Raw genomic sequence first — 23034 nt, 5'->3', positions numbered from 1 at the left:
GTTTGTAGCATGGCCCAAGCAGATGGTCACCCCTTTGAGTCTGGTCTGCTTGAGGTTTTTTCCTCAGAGGGAAATTTTCCTTACCACTGTTGCTCTGGGGGTTGGTAAGGTTAGACCTTACCTGTGTGAAGCGCTTTGAGGCAACTCTTGTGATTTGGCGCTATATAAATGAAAATAAATTGAAATTACTCAAAATCAGAGGAACACTGTGCTCCTTGAATTACACTGGTCAAAAAAAAAAAAATTATATATATATATATAGATAAAATTCTTGCATGGGCTTTGAGAACTGATTTAGGGTAATTTGGGGCTCTGAATCTGAGCTTAGACCTCTTCCATCACATTTATTTGCAATCAGCATCTTCCGTATTGATGGATTACACAAACGTTGCTCATTCACTCACGAGTTTGTCGCCACTAATCACACAAAAGCAGCTTCAAATGCAACATTTTGAAACCAGGTTTGCGAAATGTGTACAAAGAGCCGTAATATCATTTATGGCTTTGAAGAGGTGTGCGAGACTGTAGTTTTTGCTTCAATGCTTGATACGAGAAATATGTTTTCATATCTCAAAAATGTGACGTGATTGGCAACAACTGACACCAGATTCTTTGCCTCAAATAATCCAAAATCTGTTGAAAAACCCCATGTAAGAAAACTCATGTTGAGCAGTGTTATTTTGAAGTGTGTGTGTGTATTTCATTGACTTTAACCGTCTGTAAGTTGACAATTTTCATTTCCATTAACCGATGCAGCGTCTTTTCTTTCGTAACACATCACCATGTCCATATCAGGAAAGACATCCGGCAGGACTGTTCCCCCCACCAGAGCGATCTGATGGTTTCAAAGTGCTCCCGTAAGTTAGCGTAGTGCCAGTTGACTGAGCTGTGTGTTCACTCCCACTGCCATTGACAGTTATTACAATAAGAACAGATTTAGCTGAATGTTGTCTAAACCAATCAAATCCACAAGCACAACCCCCGTCAGCTACGACACAAACTGCATTTACAATTGGAGCTTTTATTATTAATTTCTTGCCTTAATGTTGTATGACAAATAACGTACATTAAATATTTACACACTGCAAATAAGATGTTACAAACATACAATTGGCTAAAAATACTCAGTTGTTTTTCCTACTGTTCCTATTCCAGTTTATCAAAGTGTATTAAATCAGTCAGAATGTCGACTCGACGACCACACGAAGCTATTATTACAAAATCCATTTACTTCTGTTTTTATTTAGTCAACGTCTCTCTAAACAGTGTAGAAGGTTCCAGAAAGTGATAGAATTTCTTTTATAATCCACTAAACGATATTTTTCAGCCATAATTGGGGAACTCACGTCACTATTCGAGGGTTAAAGCTGGGCGGAGTCAGAGGCTGAGGCTTTTGTTTCTGTATATTTTGGATGAACAGCTTCCTCTGTGGGCCCTGGGGCAGAGCGGTGATGTGTCCAGGGTGAACTCCGCCTCACGCCCTGTGCCTGCTGGGACAGGCTCCAGCCCCATGACCCTTAACTGGAGTGAGCAGTTGAAGGTGAGCGAGCCAGCGAGCTTCCTCTTTGGCTGCCAGCCTTTCAGGTTGATGGATGATGTCACATCTCTCTCTGATGCCTCCAACACGTCCTGGAGTCTTGATCCTGAGCGTCTGTTGAATCGTTAGAACACATGATGTAAAGTCATTTTGCTCCTAGTCCTCTCATACTTTTGTTTCATTGATCGTACAGTAGCTCGTGGTGCCAACAATCTTTCCAAAATGATTCCCAAGGAGGAACCGCACTAGTGGACATCCATGATTTTGTTCTGGAAGCCTTTGGTCCGTTGTTTAGATTTGTTTTTTTCCTCCCGCTCTTAAATGTATTAAATAACTAGAGGTAACTAGAGGTTAACTACAGCCAAAAGGGTCAACAAACACCAGTGAGTCCAAATGACGCTGATTTTTCATTCAGAGGCGTTTAAAAATAGGTCCATTGACTTCTGGAATCTTCTATGCTGCTTAAATTCATCTGGGTCTGTGTCAGCTCCCCAAAGAAAAAAACAAACAAATTTAAATAAATCTGCAGCACATTGTAACTATGATTTTTAAGTAACTCTATACTGAACTAACTTTGACATTCTAACAGATGTTTGATAAACTGGAATATGTAGGAGAAGACTGAGTTTGAGTTTTTGACCAAGACGTATGTAAATTTGTGTCCAACTGTTGGTCCAAGTTTACATGAATCACACTTCTTTTCTGTGTTCTTTTCATTTTGTCAGAGGTCCTCACTGACGTGTAAAAGTTCTCCAGCTAAACTCATCTGACGACGACATGTTTTTCCAACATGAATATTCTTCTCAACATTAAGTTCTGATCAACAAATCGCTTCTTACACGATCCAGACCGAAACGTACAAAACGTTACCGGTAATTAGGAGTCACATTGTGCTATTTACATCTTTGTAGAGAGGACACACACGGCCTAACGTCACATCATTCACGAACAAACATGTCACCCTGATTGTTTTTTTTTTCTTTACGTCCAAACAGGAAGTGAGACTGGAGATGCTAACAAACATTCCTAAAATGTTTAGCTCTCTTACTGCCCAAACAATTTAGCAATAAAACGTGTGCATGTGTGAGTGTCATTATGGTGTTTGGATGAAAAGCCTTTTAAGACAGAATCAGAGCGTGCGGGGGAACGCGGGATTTTAGCGAGCGAAGGTAGCACCGCGCCTTCTCCGTCATTATCAGCTGGTCTTCAGTTTGTCCACAGACAACCATTTCCCATTCTTTTGACATCTGAAGACACAAAAAACACTTGTGTCAAAGTCCACACATCACTGTTTTTGTTGGGCGGTTAGCTTGTTGGCGGTTATACGTACTGGAGTTGGAGGCACCGTGCTGGGAAAGAAGGCGCTGTCACTCGGCCCCAACAGGAAGCCCTGGTCCAAAATGCTCTCGTGACCCTTCCTGCAGAACGAGGAGGCGAGTGCAGGAGCTGACGGCTCCTCCTGTGACCACGCAAACAAAAAAGGCAGAAACACGAGTTACGACGCCCCAAAAAGACAACAGGGATGGGAACAGGAAGGAAGAAAAAGGAGTGGTTGGCCGCCTGTGAGAAGGGAGAAAAAGTGTGTGCGTGTGTGTGGATGATTCTATGTGGATAAAAAATGTGGATTTAATAAAAAAAAAAAAAAAAAATCTTGCCCATGAATTACAATTTGTAATAAATTAAATATAAATTTATAGGGCAGCGCAGTCTCATTTGAACTCCTGCGTGATATCACAGGATTTGACGACCTCTGGGGACAGCCGGCACGAACATGGCAGAGAATCCCCCGGCGGAGTGTGGGAGTTTCAGCACGGCTCCGATTGCAAGTTCGCAATCACCGAGCGGCCGTGCCGGTTTCCGCTCAGAATGGTTTGTGCTGACACTCCCACACTCCGCCCGGGGATCAGTCTTGAAACAAGAAGATGAGGTGAATGGGAGAGGTTGTGTCAGTAAGTGTTAGCCTACACAGCTAACTAGAGCAGCTGTGTTCTCTCGCCTGCACAACCGTCTCGACACGTTTGAGCTCACGGTCATAAACTTTTTATTTGCATTTTCTCTTTGTTTATATGTAATTTGCCCAAAAAATTCAGAGACAGTGCTGTGTTTCTGATGGGGACAGAAAAATTGCATCATAAGCGTCATATCTGACCCCTTTAGCGCCCGCCCTCAAACTAGACTGTGCTGCCCAACGTCAACCATTATTGTTTGTTAATAATGAGACCAAACAGCCAGGACAGTGGGTCTGACGTACAGTAGTGTTCAGAATAATAGTAGTGCTATGTGACTAAAAAGATTAATCCAGGTTTTGAGTATATTTCTTATTGTTACATGGGAAACAAGGTACCAGTCGATTCAGTAGATTCTCACAAATCCAACAAGACCAAGCATTCATGATATGCACACTCTTAAGGCTATGAAACTGGGCTATTAGTAAAAAAAAGTAGAAAAGGGGGTGTTGACAATAATAGTAGTGTGACATTCAGTCAGTGAGTTTGTCAATTTTGTGGAACAAACAGGTGTGAAGCAGGTGTCCCCTATGTAAGGATGAAGCCAGCACCTGTTGAACATGCTTTTCTCTTTGAAAGCCTGAGGAAAATGAGACGTTCAAGACATTGTTCAGAAGAACAGCGTAGTTTGATTAAAAAGTTGATTGGAGAGGGGAAACCTTATACGCAGGTGAAAAAATTATAGGCTGTTCATCTACAATGATCTCCAATGCTTTAAAATGGATAAAACAGAGATGTGTGGAAGAAAAGAGAAAACAACCATCAAAATGGATAGAAGAATAACCAGAATGGCAAAGGCTCACCCACTGATCAGCTCCAGGATGATCAAAGACAGTCTGGAGTTACCTGTAAGTGCTGTGACAGAAGACGCCTGTGTGAAGCTAATTTATTTGCAAGAATCCTCCGCAAAGTCCCTCATTTTGCCAAAGAACACATCAACTGGCCTAAAGAGAAATGGAGGAATATTTTGTGGACTGATGAGAGTAAAATTGTTCTTTTTGGGTCCAGTTTGTGAGACGACCCCCAAACTCTGAATTCAAGCCACAGTTCACAGTGAAGACAGTGAAGCATGGTGGTGCAAGCATCATGATATGGGCATGTTTCTCCGACTAGGGTGTTGAGCCTATATATCACATACCAGGTATCATGGATCAGTTTAGATATGTCAAAATACTTGAAGAGGTCATGTTGCCTTATGCTGAAGAGGACATGCCCTTGAAATGGGTGTTTCAACAAGACAATGACCCCAAGCACACTAGTAAACAGGCAAAATCTTGGTTCCAAACCAACAAAATTAATGCCTCACAGATGTGAAGAAATCATGAAAAACTGTGGCTATACAACTAAATACTAGTTTAGTGATTCACAGGATTGCTAAAAAAGCAGTTTGAACATAACAGTTTTGAGTTTGTAGCGTCAACAGCAGATGCTACCATTATTGTGAACACCCCCTTTTCTTTTCTTTTTTTTTTTTTACTAATAGCCCAATTTCATAACCTTAAGAGTGTGCATATCATGAATGCTTGGTCTTGTTGGATTTGTGAGAATCTACTGGTACCTTGTTTCCCACCTAACAATAAGAAATATGCTCAAAACCTGGATTAATCTTTTTAGTCACATAGCACTACTATTATTCTGAACACTACTGTACATATAAATCCTGGTCAAATTCACACGACAAATGATGTTTTTTCAATTAAAAAAAAACAGGTATGTTGATTTTCACTCAGTCTAATGTAAATTCCAAGTTGACACTATCTACAGTACTGAAAGCAATAACAAAAACTAGTTTGTGTGGTATTTTACTACAACCCTTGCCAATAATTATGGAATCACCGGCCTCGGAGGATGTTCATTCAGTTGTTTAATTTTGTAGAAAAAAAGCAGATCACAGACATGACACAAAACTAAAGTCATTTCAAATGGCAACTTTCTGGCTTTTAGAAACACTATAAGAAATCAGGAAAAAAAAAATTGTGGCAGTCAATAACAGTTACTTTTTTAGACCAAACAGAGGGAAAAAAAATATGGAATCACTCAATTCAGAGGAAAAAATTATGGCATCACCCTGTAAATTTTCATCCCCAAAACTAACACCTGCATCAAATCAGATCTGCTCGTTAGTCTGCATCTAAAAAGGAGTGATCACAGCTTGGAGAGCTGTTGCACCAAGTGGACTGACATGAATCATGGCTCCAACACGAGAGATGTCAATTGAAACAAAGGAGAGGATTATCAAACTCTTAAAAGAGGGTAAATCATCACGCAATGTTGCAAAAGTTTTACCTTCTGTGTGCTTTTTATATGTGTTCATGTACTGGGCCGGCTTATGTGTGTTGTCTGTCGTCATGAGGCCTGTCATGGTTTGCTCAGCCCTGCTGTTGACCTAAGGCAGGACATACATCTGGAGCTGGTCCCCGGGCGCCTAAAGGGGACTTCTGCTCCTAATTGGCAATTAGGATGGGTTAAATGCAGTAAACATTTCATTGTAAAGGGAACATGTTCCTTTGTGCATATGACAATAAAATTCTTTTAAATCCTTTTTGAATCCTTGAAAAGATGTTGGTTGTTCACAGGCAGCTGTGTCTAAAGTCTGGACCAAATACAAACAACATGGGAAGGTTGTTAAAGGCAAACATACTGGTAGACCAAGGAAGACATCAAAGCGTCAAGACAGAAAACTTACAGCAATATGTCTCAAAAATCGAAAATGCACAACAAAACAAATGAAGAACGAATGGGAGGAAACTGGAGTCAACGTCTGTGACCGAACTGTAAGAAACCGCCTAAAGGAAATGGGATTTTCATACAGAAAAGCTAAACGAAAGCCATCATTAACACCTAAACAGAAAAAAACAAGGTTACAATGGGCTAAGGAAAAGCAATCGTGGACTGTGGATGACTGTATGAAAGTCATATTCAGTGATAAATCTCGAATCTGCATTGGGCAAGGTGATGATGCTGGAACTTTTGTTTGGTGCCATTCCAATGAGATTTATAAAGATGATTGCCTGAAGAGAACATGTAAATTTCCACAGTCATTGATGATATGGGGCTGTATGTCAGGTAAAGGCACTGGGGAGATGGCTGTCATTACATCATCAATAAATGCACAAGTTTACGTTGATATTTTGGACACTTTTCTTATCCCATCAATTGAAAGGATGTTTGGGGATGATGAAATCATTTTTCAAGATGATAATGCATCTTGCCATAGAGCAAAAACTGTGAAAACATTCCTTGCAAAAAGACACATAGGGTCAATGTCATGGCCTGCAAATAGTCCGAATCTTAATCCAATTGAAAATCTTTGGTGGAAGTTGAAGAAAATGGTCCATGACAAGGCTCCAACCTGCAAAGCTGATCTGGCAACAGCAATCAGAGAAAGCTGGAGCCAGATTGATGAAGAGTACTGTTTGTCATTCATTACATCCATGCCTCAGAGACTGCAAGCTGTTATAAAAGCCAGAGGTGGTGCAACAAAATACTAGTGATGTGTTGGAGCGTTCTTTTGTTTTTCATGATTCCATATTTTTTTCCTCAGAATTGAGTGATTCCATATTTTTTTTTCCCTCTGCTTGGTCTAAAAAGTAACCGTTACTGACTGCCACAATTTTTTTTCCTGATTTCTTATAGTGTTTCTTAAAGCCAGAAAGTTGCCATTTGAAATGACTTTAGTTTTGTGTCATGTCTATGATCTGCTTTTTTTCTACAAAATTAAACAACTGAATGAACATCCTCCGAGGCCGGTGATTCCATAATTTTTGCCAGGGGTTGTATTATTCAGTAATTTAGGTCAAATCCTGCTGAAACATGAGGACAAACCCACGTCCTTGTTTAAGTATTCAATCCTTTTTTTCTATCTTCTTAGTACATTTGTATTTTTTTACCCTCTTAATTCATTTATTTAAATAAGTACTAATTTACCTCAGCAGTAGATATTCGGTCCCATATCAAAGCAGCCAGTCCGAGTTCAGAGACTGGTGTCACGGTCTGATCGGTCAGACAGAGGGGAGATTTCACACGGTCACCCCACCCTGTCATCAACTACCCAGCCTCTGTTTCATTAACTGGCTTTATTAATATTTACTGACACAAACGAACTGTGGAACAACGTGCTCTTAGCTCGTAGCCCAGTAGTTCCTTCTTTTACCTACTTTAGCACGTCCACCTGTTGTGCAAACCACACTGCCCAGCGTAACAGCGACACCCAGTGCCTAATGTGAGAACTGTCACAAACACATCACATGTCAATTTTTTTTTCTAACCGGATTTGAAATGAGACAGGTGCCAAAATGAACCCCAAAAGTCAGGAAAACGCTGATTCTCATTCCTGAAAGAAACACATTAAAATTTCTCTTAAAACACGTCTGACCTTGATATGTTTGGCTTCATTTTTCGTCGCTCTGCGTTTTGCTGTGGGCGCCACCGGGCAGTCCATCACATCCAGAGCCAACGACTTCCGCACCTTCTTCATCGGCAGCCGATGCTAGAAAAGAAACACAAATAAACCTAATAAAGGCAAAGTTAACATTTTTCCTTCATGACAAAAACTCCACTGCAGGCAGCAGCACAGACATTTAATTTCTGTTAAACATTTAACCATAAAGTGTAAAAACAACAAAAAAAAACTACATGCCATCCAAGAAACCTGGACACGTCTGTATTCAACAAAACAAAAGGAGTTTTAAAATTTAAATATGGCTCTTATTAAAGCTTTATAGCAGCATTCAATTCAAAGAAAAGGGGAGCGAGATGGCATTTTACGTCTGACCACTAGGTGGCAGTAATGTTAGTTAACTGTGTGGTAAGACAGTTACACACTCCAGTAATGAGCTAACTGTCAATAAACTCGACAGAAGTAGGCGCAGAAGAAAGCTGTCGAAGAGCAGAGCAACAGCTATCGGTCCTGTTAACGTCACGTCACGTACAAACTTCAGACGGATCGGAGTCTGAGTTTAATGTCAGCTGTGATCAGGTAAAATCTGTCCTGACTGAGAGAATCCGAATTACATTATTAAATTTACAACAGATCAGAGAGGCCCTGGGAGAGGACTTTGGACAGACCTGGTAAGCCCAAACGGACAGTACGGGTGAACTGGGAACACATGGAGGAGCTCACTGTCCGACAGACCTTCAACTCAAGTGTCCAGCAGAGCTTTTCTGGCATCACTGTGGAAGTTGGGAGCATTGAACCAGAATGGGCAATGTTCAAAGCTTCCATTGCTGAAGCTGCAGCGGGGAGCTGTGGCTGTGGTCTTAGGTGCCTCAAGGGGTGGCAACCCTCGAACACCATGGTGGACATCGGTGGTCAGAGAAGCCGTCCGACTGAAGGAGGAGTCATTCAAGGATATGTTATCTCAGAGGACTCCGGAGGCAGTTGCAAGTAGGGATGTGAATCTTACAACAACTCACTATTCAATTTGATTCTGATTCTTGGGGTGACGATTCGATACAGAATCGATTTTCAACTGAAAGAAGTCTGAGAAATAAGTTATATTACTTTAAAAATGTTTATGTTTTAAAAAATGCAGCTTTACAAGGTTAATCAAGTGATTCTAAAGATGTAAATTTACTTATCCGCTTTGCTCGTTCAGAGTTGGCTGGCAGTTCAGTCAAATGATGGAGTGTGCGCTGGTCAGTAGTCGGTAGAGACCGCTGCTCCACTTCTTTTAGCTCTGGGTGATGCCGTAGCATGTGGTCTTGAGGATTTGAAGTGTTTCCGAAGTACATGACTTTCATTTTGCAGATTTTGCACACTGCATAAGTCATGTCAAGCTCCTTCTTACGCAGCAAATAATAAAATCCAAAATGCGCCCAAACATTTGCCTTCAGCAAAGACAGTGCAGGCTGAATTCTCTTCATCCGTCATCTGCGGGGACGCTGTAGTACGGAGGCCGTTGCCTGACAAACAGTACACGCAGCGAGTAAGCAAGAAAATGTTTAAAAAATGCATAAAAAAAATAGATTCTTGAACATTTTGGATTGATTCAGAATTTTAATAAATAAGAATCGCGATTCGGACGTGAATCGTTTTTTTTCCGGCACCCGTAGCTGCAAGGTACCGACAGGCCCAAAGGGCGGCAGCCTCTGCTGTGGGGGAGGCAAAGCAGCGAGTGTGGGAGGAGTTCGGAGCAACCGTGGAGAAGGACACTTGGTCGGCACAAAGGTGCTTCTGGAGGACCGTGAGGCACCTGACGAGGGATAAACGGGGAACCATCCAAGCTGTCTACAGAAAGGATGGGACTCTGTTGACCTCAACTCAGGAGGTAATCAGTCGTTGGAAGGAACACTTTGAGGAACTCCTGCATCAGACCGGAGCACCCTCTATAGTAGGAGCAGAGCTGGAAGCTGATGGAGGATTTTCATCAATTTCACTGGTGGAAGTCACTGAGGTAGTCAAACAACTCCGCAGTGACAAGGCCCCGGGGGTTGATGAGATCCATCCAGAAATGCTGAAGGCTCTGGGTGTGGAGGGATTGTTTTGGATGAGGCGTCTCTTCAACACTGCATTGAGGCCTGGAACAGTGCCTAAGGAGTGGCATACTGGGGTGGTGGTCTCCATATTTAAAAAAGGGGACCAAAGAGTGTGTGCCAATTACAGGGGCATCACACTACTCAGCCTCCCTGGTAAAGTCTACTCCAGGGTGCTGAAAAGGAGGGTTCAGTTGATAGTCGAACCTCTGATTGTCCTAGTCGTGGAACAACCGACCAGCTCTTTACTCTCACAAGGATCCTGGAGGGTGCCTGGGAGTATGCCCACCCAGTCTACATGTGTTTTGTGGACTTGGAGAAGGCGTATGATCAGGTACCCCAGGAGATACTGTGGGAGGTGCTGCAGGAATATGGAGTGAGGGGGTTATCTTCTCAGGGCCATCCAATCTCTGTACTCACAAAGTGAGAGCTGTGTTCAAGTCATTAGCAGTAAGTCAGACCAGTTTCCAGTGGAGGTTGGCCTCCACCAGGGCTGCACCTTGCTCAGCAGGAAACCGATGAACTGCCTACTCCGGGTAGGGAATATGTCCTTGCACCAAGTGAAGGAGATCAAGTACCTTAGGGTCTTGTTCATGAGTGAGGGGACAATGGAGCATGAGATTGGCTTGAGAATCAGCACAGCAGGGGCGGTGTTGCATTCGCTCTACCGTACTGTTGTGACGAAAAGGGAGCTGAGCCAAAAGGTGAAGATCTTGATCTACTAGTTAATCTTGGTTCCTACTCTCACCTGTGATCATGAGATTTCGGTCTGAGATTTCGGTCATGACCGAAAGAACTCGATCGCGGGTACAAGCAGCTGAAATGGGCTTCCTCAGGAGGGTGGCTGGTGTCTCCCTTAAAAACAAGGTGAGACGTTCGGATATCTGTGGGGAGCTCGGAGTGGAGCCACTGCTCCTTCGTGTTGAAAGGAGCCAGCTGAGGTGGTTCAGGCATCTGGTAAGGTTGCCCCCTGGGTGCCTCCCAAGGGAGGTGTTCCAGGCACGTCCATCTGGGAGGAGACCCTGTGGAAGACCCAGGACTAGGTAGAGATATTATCTCCACACTGGCCTGGGAACGCCTCAGGAACTCCCAGTCAGAGGTGGTCAATGTGGCACAGGAAAGGGAAGTCTGGGGTCCCCTGGTGCAGTTATTGCCCCCATGACCCAATCCTGGATAAGCGGTTGAAGATGAGTGAGTGAATTTACAACAGGCCTTAATTAATCATGTGAACAAACACACAGGAAAAATAAAACAAATCTAACCTTAAAATGTATTATTTTCTGTGTTAAAATCACTTTATTCTACAATATTTTTTAAACCAGCAATCCAGATCAGCAGTGCTGCACTTCAATGCTCCAGTGTTACAACAACATTTTAGTTCAGAAATGCAATTCTGTATGTACACATTGTAGGGCTGGCATTGAGGCAATATGGTCAAGCCAGAAACTAATTAGTCGAGGGGTTTGGGGGCCGCCTAGGTCCCCAAAGGGGTCCAGGGGCAAAGCCCCGGGCTGGGGGTTGCAATATTAGGCCTTTCAAACCTGTTTGGAAAGCTCTCAGGAACACCCAGTGTTAAAGATTTTAAAACAATCATTACCATCTTTGAGGTCAAGTGGTTTGTGTATTACAATGCAGTTTTCTAAAGCAAAAATAAAATAACCACAAACAAAAATTGAGCATAGGTTCCCCTAACATCTGCAGGTTTTGACTACATCATGGGTTAAAGCAATAAATTTTCATCTGACTGAAATTTTTTTCCTGGCAAAAATCAATGCCAGCAATTCCCTAAAATGTGGTGTAGTGGGGGCACACACTCTTTTCCTCAATAAATACAACAAACACATTATACAGTATACAAATCTATTATAAATAGCCTCTAAGGAGAGACAGACAAAGCATAAAAAGAATGCAGAACTTGAACATAAAAGGTACATAAAAGTGTGGTTGGGGGCGGGGTATAGTCTTGATTCTGGGGGGTCTGGGGGTGCCTCCCCAGAACATTTTTTAAAGACCAAGTCAAATTTTGTGTATTCTGGTGAATATTAACAGGTATGAAGCCCTCCAAATAAAACTCACTTCAATCTGTGAAGTAAAAACACAGTATTGATTATGGAGGGTCTGGGGGATCTCCCCCAGAAATTTTTTAAAAGAGCAAGTCCAATTTTGTATATTCTAGTGAATTTTAATGGGTTTGAAGTCGTCAAACAAAGAAAACTCACTTCAAACTGTCAAGTAAAAATTCTTTGCCTTCTGTAGTATTTTGATCTCTTCTAATCCGGTGAATGCACCAAATGGGTGCTTATTGACTGTACAGTCAATAAAATACAAAATTAGGGCCTAAAGCAACTGACAACGTTGTTCTGCTGTGCACAAAGTAACACTGTCACCAGTTTTGAAAACGCATCCGCACTGAGAAACTCAAAACTGGCGTATTCGCATTTAATCGGTAAAATGCTCTCACTCGTAAAACAAACTAGGGCTGCAACTAACGATTTTAATAATCGATTAATCATTTTTTTGTTGTTTTATTTTTTACTTACATGTGAGTTTTGCCATTATTTGTTTAAGTGAGTTATTATTAAAAGGCCTTTGTCACACAACATCAACGTTTGAGCTTGTAACAGTTATGATGTTATATTCTCATCAAAAACATACCTGTAGTAGTGTGTTTTTATTTTGCACATACATACATCACCGACACACCACAAAGAGATTTCCATCAGGTTTAACCCGATTATGAGCATTTTTAGATGCCGAGTCACTAGGTGTTCACAGGAAACGGTTATTTATTTATGTTCATTGTTAGTTGGTTTTACCTTTTCTGATGTGTTTTGTTTTATCAGGTTCTTTTTGTCTGTTTCTCTAAAATTGTACTGTAGCAATATTAATTACTTTTGTTGTTGTTGCTATTATTAATATATAAATAAAACTAAATAAAAATATTACAATTCGTAATACATTTAGACTCTTTTACGACAACAAACGCTAAGCCATTAATTATTATACAGAAAACAAACGCACATAGACTGTGCTGAGATGCGAACAGCTTAATGCTAATTTTAACATTGAAAACACCATATACATGCTAACACGTTAGCATCGGTCCCATTTTAAAGTTACAAAATACATCTAAATAAAATTATCTTCATGGACGATTTGTTCGCGCACGCACGCAAAAAAAAAAAAAAAAAAAAAAAAAAAACAAAACCAAAAAAAAAAAAAAAAACACACAGACACACAAAAAAAAAACCTAGAAGCACTCAGAGTGCAAACCTCCGCCAAGGCTATGGGGTCACTGAAGCCATAACATCTACACGCCGTGGAATCACTGAATCTAAAAAATTCTAACAATGATGTTTGCTCAGTAGTAAAAAAAAAAGTTTCATCTGCTGTGACTGGATAGCATGTATCCTTACCGCTTGGCATCACAGTTTATTGCAACTTGCACCTTTCCCAGAAGCTACTGTCATCTGAGCACTGATATTGATATTGCATGTGCTTATAGACAAAAACAAATAAGAGACAAAATTCAATTTATTATTCAACTAAACTGCAAATATATGAATTTTTTAATATTTATCAAACACTTCTCTAAACAAGGCCATAGGGTCAGAGACCCTAAAGAGATTCCCTCCTTGGCACAGTGATCTATTTCTTTTTGTCTCTCTAAAATTGTATATAATAATCATTAGATTATTAATATATAAACAAAAATAAATTTAAGAAATATTACAATTTGAAAATAAATGCACCCGAACGTGCGGACAGCTGCAACTGCTTAAGGCTAACTTTTAACATTGAAAATGCCTTAGACATGCTAACACGTTAGCATTGGGATCCAGATCGTGATTCAGATCACCACTAAAATTTAATTACTTGTTCCTCTTGTCATTTCCAACCACTCCACAAAATTTCATCAAAATCCGTTCAAAACTTTTTGAGTTATCCTGCTGACAAACAGACAAACAAACAAACAAACGCGACCGAAAACATAACCTCCTTGGCGGAGGTAACAAAAAATATAAAAATAAAAAACACTGGCTGCTGCTGCACTTCCTCGGTTTCTCCCCCTCAAACTCTGTGATAATTGTGTTATAAACCAGTCACCATTTCTTTTATTATACATCTGTGTAATTAATAAAAATATCTTCACGGACGATTCGTTCGCGTGCGTACATGAAAGAAAAACAAAAACAAACAAACAAAAAAAAAACAACAAAAAACACCGCTGCTGCACTTCCTCGCTTTCTCCCCCCAAACTCTGTCACAATTGTGTTAAATAAGAGACAAAATGCATTATATCTGGATCCAAAAGCCGGAAATCCGGTTCAGGCCAGAAAAATACCAGGCCTGGCATTGATACTACCCACCACTAGGTGGCAGCATGGTACAAACGCCCCTTTCACACGGGCTTCCATACAGTTACGTTGTGATGCGTGTAGAGTACGCTGGAAAATTGCACAGATTTGGCGTAGTCCCTGTGTAGGCTGGTGTGTGGTTGCTTTCTGTGCTTTTACTACCACGTATGTACCCCTGGCTGCTATTTTTCTGCCTCTCACAGTCCACTCCTGCCTACTTTTTATTTTTTGCATTGTAGAAATGCGCGCCATTCTCAAAACGGTAAAAAGCAAATGTATTCGTTTCCACAGGTTCAGCGGGACCCGCTGCTTCCTTGTCAGGGCTGGAAACATCAGATCGCAAAGTTCAGAGTCCTTGTGTGCTCGTCCCCCCAAACAAGTAGAAAATATTGCCAGTTAAACTCACGAGCATACTTAAACATCCAGCTTCTTGTTTCAGCTTTGAGAGCGAGACAGTTTGAGAGAGACAGAGAGCACGCTGTCTCTCTCTGTCCCCCCAAAACCCTGCTGTTTCTGTTCAGTTTGTTCGATCATCGGGCGCTGTGACTGTGGATCATGCAGTCGCACACACGCGTTCGATTACACTGCTCTGATCAGGCGCACATCCAGTTCTGATCACGCACGCACAGGCGCTGCACGGATCATCCACACACATGCACTTCACCTGCTCTCCAGCTAATTCACTCTGGATGAATGCACTCATGAATGCTGTAGCACACAGGCATGTGCACGTGGACATGCGCACAAAAGGACTGTCTCGTACATAATTAAGGGACTCAAACATTATTTAGAAAAGAATGCAGCCATTTGCGGTAAACTGGGTTTTCTGCTTGTCTCAGGGACATGTCACACCTCTGTGGATCAAACTAGACGGTGACATGGGAGTAGATTTTCACTCCTGTCCTGTCCCACTCCCACAGAAAAATTCCTGTCCCATCCCAATCCTGGGCCAGAGTAAAAAAAAAAATAAAAAAAAATAAAATAAAATTCCTGTCCCGTCCCACTCCTGGTGAAAAGACTCCCGCTCCTGTAACGCTTCCATTTTTTCTTTCTTTTACTTTTTAGGCTTCTGCAGTTTTATTGCAGAAGATATGGCAACAGAAACAGTTCATCTGTGGTAATACAGGGAGGCACTTATTGCCTTAATAAAAAAAAAAAAAAAAAAAAGACACAAAACATAAATAATACATGGCCTGTGGACACATAATGATACTGATAATTGATAATGACATTTACTTTGACTTCTATTTCTGTAACTGCAGACTGTATGAAACCAACATATTTCATGTTTTGTGTGGTCAGCTTTATTTTTATTAATATATATCCATTCCTACATTTAAGGCCTGCATCATTTTCCAATTAAAAAAAAAAGAGGTTGGGACAGGGCAGTTTAAAGGGCTGTGAAATGAAAATTGTGAAATCCGAGGAAAATTTGCAGGGGGTCTTGGGCCCTGTGGGGCCCCAGAATTAAATTTTTATCTAATGATACTTTTTCAGCATCTCCTGGAAGAACAAATCTGAAAATTGGGGATATTTAAATGACCCTGTATTCAACCTTTCATTTGAACTGTCAGTGATGATGTTGAAATAACAGAATATGACGTGGAAGTAGGACCTGGAATGATTTTCCTTTTAACTGTAAACCAAATTATGCATTAACTCAGAACAACTAAACTACATGAAATTTATGAAGACTGAAAAGACTGTTACAGCATTTCAAAAACCACAGATAAAGCTTGTAGAATATTTGGAAAATCATGGTAAAATATCAATAACATACCTTATAGTGAAAAGTCACTTATATTCTTGTGTAAATTCATGCAGCCTAAATCCATTCAAAGCCAGTCTTTTTTACAATGAAAGTCTAGATTAGTGAAAAAAGTCACATAATCTTGTCTAAAATCCTGTTTGAACAGCAGAATGTTTATTTTCCAGAGAGAAAAATTCTTACCGTGTTTCCTGACAGGGCACAGGTCACTTTTCCCGTTTCTTTTATCTTTCAGGTGTGTTGACGAAGCCAGCGACAATTCCACGGATTCTTGTCCTTACAAGACTTTTTCAAACAGTCTTTCTCGCCATCGGTCTGTGACACAGACATGCTGCACAAATCTTATTTTAAAAACTTGAAAGCTCTAAAGTTTGGGATATCCACATGCTAAGTTTAGCTTAAGCGTCGCACAGCAGCCACACAGCGTCGCCACAGCAACCACAGTCCCGCTTTACGACAACTGTCGTAACAGCTACGCTTTGAGTGGCATTTTTCCTCTGCGAAACTCCGAGGAAACTGATTTGTATCTGTAACACACAGATCAGTGTCCGCGGACTTATAAAACTTACACGATGTCGTAAAAAAAGAGAACGCTTTGCGATAAGCATTTTAAAAACTCAGTGATGATCACACAAATGTGCAGGAAAAATTGAACAAAGCAGACTGATTTGACTCATGATTTTTGTAAATAATAAGCGGTAACTTACTTTAAAATAAATGAAACATAGAGCTGCAGACTAATCATTTTGAGAAATAAAACTCAGCAGCTTGTATTTTTATTCTGACTAGAGTTCATTTCCTCTTTTTTTCTCATCCTCAGTCACATTTTGTGTTTGAACATAAAACAACTACATTAAGTCACCTAAAATCAATATCTTCGGAAAATAACAGCCTGTTAAAGTTCAGAGTTCTCGGCTGCTTTATGCGATTTCTGCTTCTGAACATCACTGCAGATTTTCTCCACATCAGGTTTGTTTAAACACGTGTGTGTGATTTTTATAACATTCATTTATATATTCTAATGTTTTAAGGAATTTTGACCATTTATTTCATCTCATAAATTCAGTATAACTGTCACAGACACGCGCACATGGTGTGAACAGGACGTACCGTCAGAACAGTCCAGAGAGAAATAAAGGCAGCGCCACAGTTTGTTTGTTGCTTCCTCTCTGCTCAGTGCGCGCTCACTGACTGAAGCTGCTTCCCCCCTCGCAGCGAGCCGACTGCACAAGCACACAGATGGCTGCAGCGTCGGACCCAGTTCTAATTGACGGCTTTAAGCAAAGCCGCCCGCTATTTTTCAGCCTTTTTTCTAATCATGTGATAAATACCAAAGTTGACTCCCATCCTGTGGGACTCCCACAGGAATCTCGTGACCCGTGGGATTCCCAAAAAAATGACAGCCTCTAGATCAAACCTTTTCACACGGGAATGTCCGCTGCAGCTGAAACTTTTCGATGCTCAAACTCACGTTTCTGTAAACTACCACCAGGTTTACACAAACCGAGGCGCAGTTCACTCAGAGATCACTGCAAACGACACAAAACATTATTACATCTCGGCTCTCAGCAGCTCCTCGGCAGAATAATCATGCTATTGCAACCCCCCCCGCCCCGTGAAGAAATAGGCCGCCATCAAGGATCACCTCCTCAAACCTTTTGAACTGTCAGATGGTTTAAGGGCCAGCAGGCTCTTGTTTCTGCATGGGTTGGAGGACAGCAAGCCCTCAGAGCTCATGGACAGAATGCTGCAGCTCCTGGGAGGACACCAGCCGGACTTTTCGTGAACCAACTGCCCCCAGATGGCCAACACCATGATCACAGACTGCCATGCGCTGGCAGAGGACGCCGACAAATTCTTCCTGGCTGGCCACCACCACGACATTACAGCAGCCGCACCCGCCCCATCACACGCAACGGTAGAAGCCCCACACCACACACCAGCACCACACGCGGAGGAAGCAGCTGCATCTCTCCCTCCACAGCAGCACTCACAAACCAGCTTATGTTTCTACCACGCAACGTTTAGAGCCACCGACTCACTTTCTACAGTGTACAGTTGCACAGTCTTGTGTATAGATTTGCATGCAGTAGCTCAGTGTAGCGCAGACTTGCTTAAAAATGGCGTGCTTTCCACTGTGCAGAGCACTGGATGCAGTGTACTGTGTAGAGCTGCTTAAACTCAGCGTAGAGCTGCATAACTCAGCGTAGTAGGTACGCCACAATACGCAACTCTACGTTTTCACCGGTGTGAAAGGGGCTTAAGTACAAACTTCACAAAAGTCAATGGGAGACATAAATGTCATTTAAAAATTATCTTAGACCTGGATTTTCTCTTCAAGCCAATTCCAACACTAACCCTCATACCAGGTTACAAGTCTAGACATTAATTTGTCAATGAAGTAACTTACTGTAAGTTATTTCTAAGTAGGTTACTAATAAGTTAACAGTGGGTTATTATTCCCGCACTGACTTCTGGATGTGCAACAAGTGACTTCATAGATCTTCAGGACTTTCATTTCAGGAGTTCATCAATAATATCTGTGCTGTGTTGATCCCTGATGGCACACTGTTGCCCACTGTGCCCCCCCCCCAAACCCTGCTCCTGCAGTGCAGACATTGTCTCATACTCACAACTGTTTTACGTCTCTGCCCAGGTGGAGTTGAAGTTACAACACCCAGCTCAGTCTCAGTGTCTCGAAGAATGACCTCGTTGATGTCGTCTTCAAGGTTTGGAGTCTGAGGCTGCGGCACACAGCAGGAACTACAGTATTACAGGGCAGACATTCCTTCCATCTGAAGCAGACACTCAAAGCGCTTTCAGGGCTGTGAAATGAAAACTGTGAAATCTGAGGAAAATTTGCAGGGGGTCTGGGGGCACGCAGCCCCCAGGAGCCTGGGGTCTGAGGCCCACAGGACCATGGAAACCACATGAATTTTGTATCTAATGATACATTTTTACAAAAAAAAAAAAAAAAAAAACTCAAAAGATGCATATTTAAATGATCTTGTATTCAACCTTTCATGTGAACTGTCAATGATCATGTTGAAATCACAGAACATGACGTGGAAGTAGGACCTGGAATGATTTTCCTTTTAATTGTAAAGCAAATTATGTATCAACTCAGAACAATTAAATTACATGAAATTCAAAACCACAGCTAAAGATTGTAGAATATTTTTAAAATCAGGGTAAAATATCAATAACAGATTATAGTAAAAAGTCATTTATATTCTTGTGTGAAATGCTGTAAATACATTCAAAGCCACAATGTCTGTTTTCCAATTAAAGAAAAAGTCTACATTAATACAAAGTTACATATATTCTTTTGTGAAATCCTGTTTGAACAGCACAATGTTTATTTTCCAGGCAGAGAAAAATTCTTACTGCAGTTAACGTCCTGACGGCACAAGATGCAGTGAGCTTTTTGCAGCTTTTTTTTTTTTATCTCAGTGCCTGTCTCACCATCCTCCCACTGTCAGATGTCGCTCAGGGACACAGACATACAGTAAAATTCTTCTTTTAAAAACTTGATGGCCGTAAAATTTTGTGATGTCCAAACGCTACGTTTAGCTTAAGAACAGCGTCTTTAATTAGACACAACAAAAGTAGCACATGCAGCAGACACAGCGTCGCTGCAGCAACCAACCAGTCCTGCTTTATGACAACTGTCGTAACACCCACGCTTTGAGAGAGGCATTTCATTCCATGGAATCCCACAGATACTGACCAGTGTTCGTGGATTTATAAAATTTGTACGATGTCGCAAAAAAAAAAAAAAAAAAAAAAAACACTACTCATTTTCCAAACTCAATTACAATCATGATTACAGAGCATCAGCAGAGTACAACACTAACTCTCTCTCCTCATGACGAAATCCACAGAATTCCATGGACTTTTCACAGCCCTGCACTTTACAACGATGCCTCACATTCACCCATTCACACACACCGATGTCAGCGTGCTGCCTTACAAACCCTGTTGAACAGAGGTTCCTCGGGTCTCGGGCTCACTGCTTTAACATCACCAAAGGGCCGTTTGCTTTCCAGTAACAACATAAACTCACCAAAGGCTGCAGAGGGCCGTATTTCTCCATGGCGTCTTTAAATGGTGTGGGAGTTCGTGGAGTTGTGCAGAACTCAGACTTGTGATTGGGTGTAATAAATCTGCGTGAAAACAAAGACTGAAAATGAACCACAAAGTTCAGCACCTCCAGCCACCAGACCCGTGTTCAGGACCACGTACACCATGTTCTCCTTCTGAGTGAGGGGGGTCTTGTCACGCTGCAGTGGAGTAGTTACGACTGCTTTCTGGCTGCAGACGGGTGTGGATGTGAGGGAAGTGTTGAGGAACTGAAATGACAAACGCCAGTTAGCGGGCTGTGTCATGTGACGGCTACCAGACTGCCGGACCAGACTTACCTGAGACGGAGAGAAGGGTAAGATTTTGACAGGAGTGCTCTTTGGAGTCTGTGAGCTAGCGGCATCGGGAGACAAGGCAACTCTTCGGCGGTTTTTGCGGCTCAGTATGGAGGGTGGTGTGACCCCACCAGGAGAGATAGGGATGAGCTCACCCTTGCTGTTTTTGCTCAGTTCTTGTAAAGTGCTGCCCTCCAAGCGAAACTGGTGACGTTCTGGACTTGGATTCTCTTCGGGAAGGTCAAAGGCCACAAGATTGTACCACCCCTCAAGATCCTAATAGCAGATGTTACCTTACTGTCAGTTTCAGGAATTACGATGTCAGCATGTGCAATTATATGATCAGAAAAGGATGAGATTTAAATAAATTGACTGTTTATCCCGCCTACTTTCTTAAAAAGAAGACCTGAAAGATCAGATACAATTTGCCAGAAGGTACATCTGAGATGCAAGCCTAGCTTTGATCTGTTTTGGTGAAAGAAAACCCTCCTCTGTCCCACTTTATCATGAAGCTGTATAACTGGTGATACAAAATGCAAAACATGCGCTGTGCATAATTTCTCCCATTGCAGCCACAGAAGCCTGTAACTTCTTCTGGGTTGTCTGGGTGTCTTTCCTCACTCTTCTCCTTCTTGCACAGTCAGTTTTTGAGAACTGTCTACTCCATACTGACAGACATACTGTTTGTATTTCTTCATAACTGATGTAAATAAAGTCCAAGACATATTCAGTGACTTGGAAATGTTCATGTATCCATCCCCTGATTTGTCTGAAGAAAACTGTCAATAAAACTGATTATTTACAGGTATTATACCAAAGGGGCTGATTAATTATGCAACCCATCATCTTGGCATTTATATTTTTAATTAATTTATATCAAGTTATAGAGATTTACTTCCAGTTTAAAGATGATAATTTTAGATTTATTTATTTATTTTTTACATTGAGAAGCCCAATTTACTTTTTGTATTTGAAATGGCATAAACAAAATCAAATGTGAAATTATGGGCCAGACGCCAAGTGCACACAACACAGCCAGTTTCAGGGTGGCAAATGAGAACTCCTGCCAGGTCCAAGAAAAATAATACAGAAAAAACAAAAACCTCACATCTCCATTAATTTGAAAATTAATAATCATTTCAGTACATCTGCAGTTCAAATAAGCTCTGCAGCACTGAGGATGTGAAAGCTACAATTTATTTTCTGTTCTGAGCTCCACAGGTGAGTCAAAACACCTTTTCTTACCAAAGTAACTGGCTCGAGTCATTTTGGAGTCATTGCAATATAGTGACACTGTGATTGTGTTGTGTGAGCAAACTGGAAAATGAAGACAGTCCAGGTTAAACTCTTATTCAAATAAGAGGATGATTAAGAAGGCATGTACACTGTGATACAGTCTCACAAGTAAGACAGTGACATTAATTTTAGTTCATGTCACCCAGCAAAGTAAAATATTATGAAGCTGATACTGATTGTCCATCCCAAAGATACTTACTCCATCCACCATATCCATCACTTCTTTCAGCTGTGGGCCTGTAGGGGAGAGAAATCCCGAACTGTCGATCACCCAGCTGGTGGTGGTTGTGTCTCCAGTGCCATCTCCCTCAGTCTTGGGGCTCACGCTGTTCCTGGGATAGGAGGCGGACTTCGAGGGTCCAGTCTTATCTGGAACGGACGTCGACGCTGAAGGTACCTGCAACCGATGGCAGAAGCAGATGTTAGTTATGGGGCAGCAAGATTTGATGAGTCATATTGTGGAAAATATGTCTTCAACGTGGTAAAGGCGCAGTCTTGCAGTTGAGTCCATAAGTATTTGGACAGTGATGCCGTTCCCATAATTCCCTCTGAACATCACTGCAATGCTTCTACAAACCAAATTCCAATGAAGTTGGGACGTTGTGTAAAATTTAAATAAAAACAGAATACAATGATTTGTAAATCCTCTTCAACCTATATTCAATTGAATACACCATAAAGACAAGATATTTAATGTTCAAACTGATAAACTTTATTGTTTTGTGCAAATATTTGCTCATTTTGAAATGAATGCCTGTAACACGTTTCAAAAAAGCTGGGACAGTGGTATGTTTACCACTGTGTTACATCACCTTTCCTTCTAACAACACTCAATATCAATAACTCACTTGTTATTTCAACATAATCATTAACAGTTCAAATGAAAGGTTGAATCTAGGATCATTGCTTCCATTTGCCCAGCAGGTTGAGCTTTGCACTTCCTTTGAGATTTTTTCTTCCAGGAGATGCTGAAAATGTATCATCAGATACAAAATTAACTTGGTTTCTGGGGCCCCACAAGCCTTAAACCCCTGGCTCCTGTTCACTTCTGGGTTTCTCTGGTTGACTCCAGTCGATCGCGGGCTGAGTTCCAGTCGGTCCCATGAAAAGAGAGCAAGAGAAGCCGGTCAGAAAGAGTGACAGACTGCAGTCGGACACAGAGAGAGAGAGAGAGAGG

General features: G+C 41.4%; 1 protein-coding gene across 2 annotated transcripts in view; it reads right to left on the bottom strand.

The window, feature by feature from the left end:
• Positions 1-1011: 1011 nt before the first annotated feature.
• Positions 1012-23034, bottom strand: part of mybl2b (v-myb avian myeloblastosis viral oncogene homolog-like 2b) — a 43525-nt gene continuing 21502 nt past the window's right edge. The window contains exons 8-15 of one of the 2 annotated variants that reach the window (XM_034167499.1): positions 22057-22254; positions 20565-20837; positions 20389-20495; positions 20210-20309; positions 18777-18887; positions 7919-8032; positions 2868-2996; positions 1012-2784 (exon numbers count right to left, since the gene is read on the bottom strand). In XM_034167499.1, coding sequence (XP_034023390.1) covers positions 2656-2784; positions 2868-2996; positions 7919-8032; positions 18777-18887; positions 20210-20309; positions 20389-20495; positions 20565-20837; positions 22057-22254 — 1161 coding nt within the window. In that variant the 3' untranslated portion in view covers positions 1012-2655. Of the gene's footprint in view, positions 2785-2867; positions 2997-7918; positions 8033-18776; positions 18888-20209; positions 20310-20388; positions 20838-22056; positions 22255-23034 lie in introns of both variants that reach the window. The other variant, XM_034167498.1, reaches the window with a different exon arrangement.

This window comes from Thalassophryne amazonica, chromosome 3, assembly GCF_902500255.1.
Source record: "Thalassophryne amazonica chromosome 3, fThaAma1.1, whole genome shotgun sequence".
Classification (NCBI taxonomy): Eukaryota; Metazoa; Chordata; class Actinopteri; order Batrachoidiformes; family Batrachoididae; genus Thalassophryne; species Thalassophryne amazonica.
This window is presented reverse-complemented; position numbering and strand designations above follow the sequence as displayed.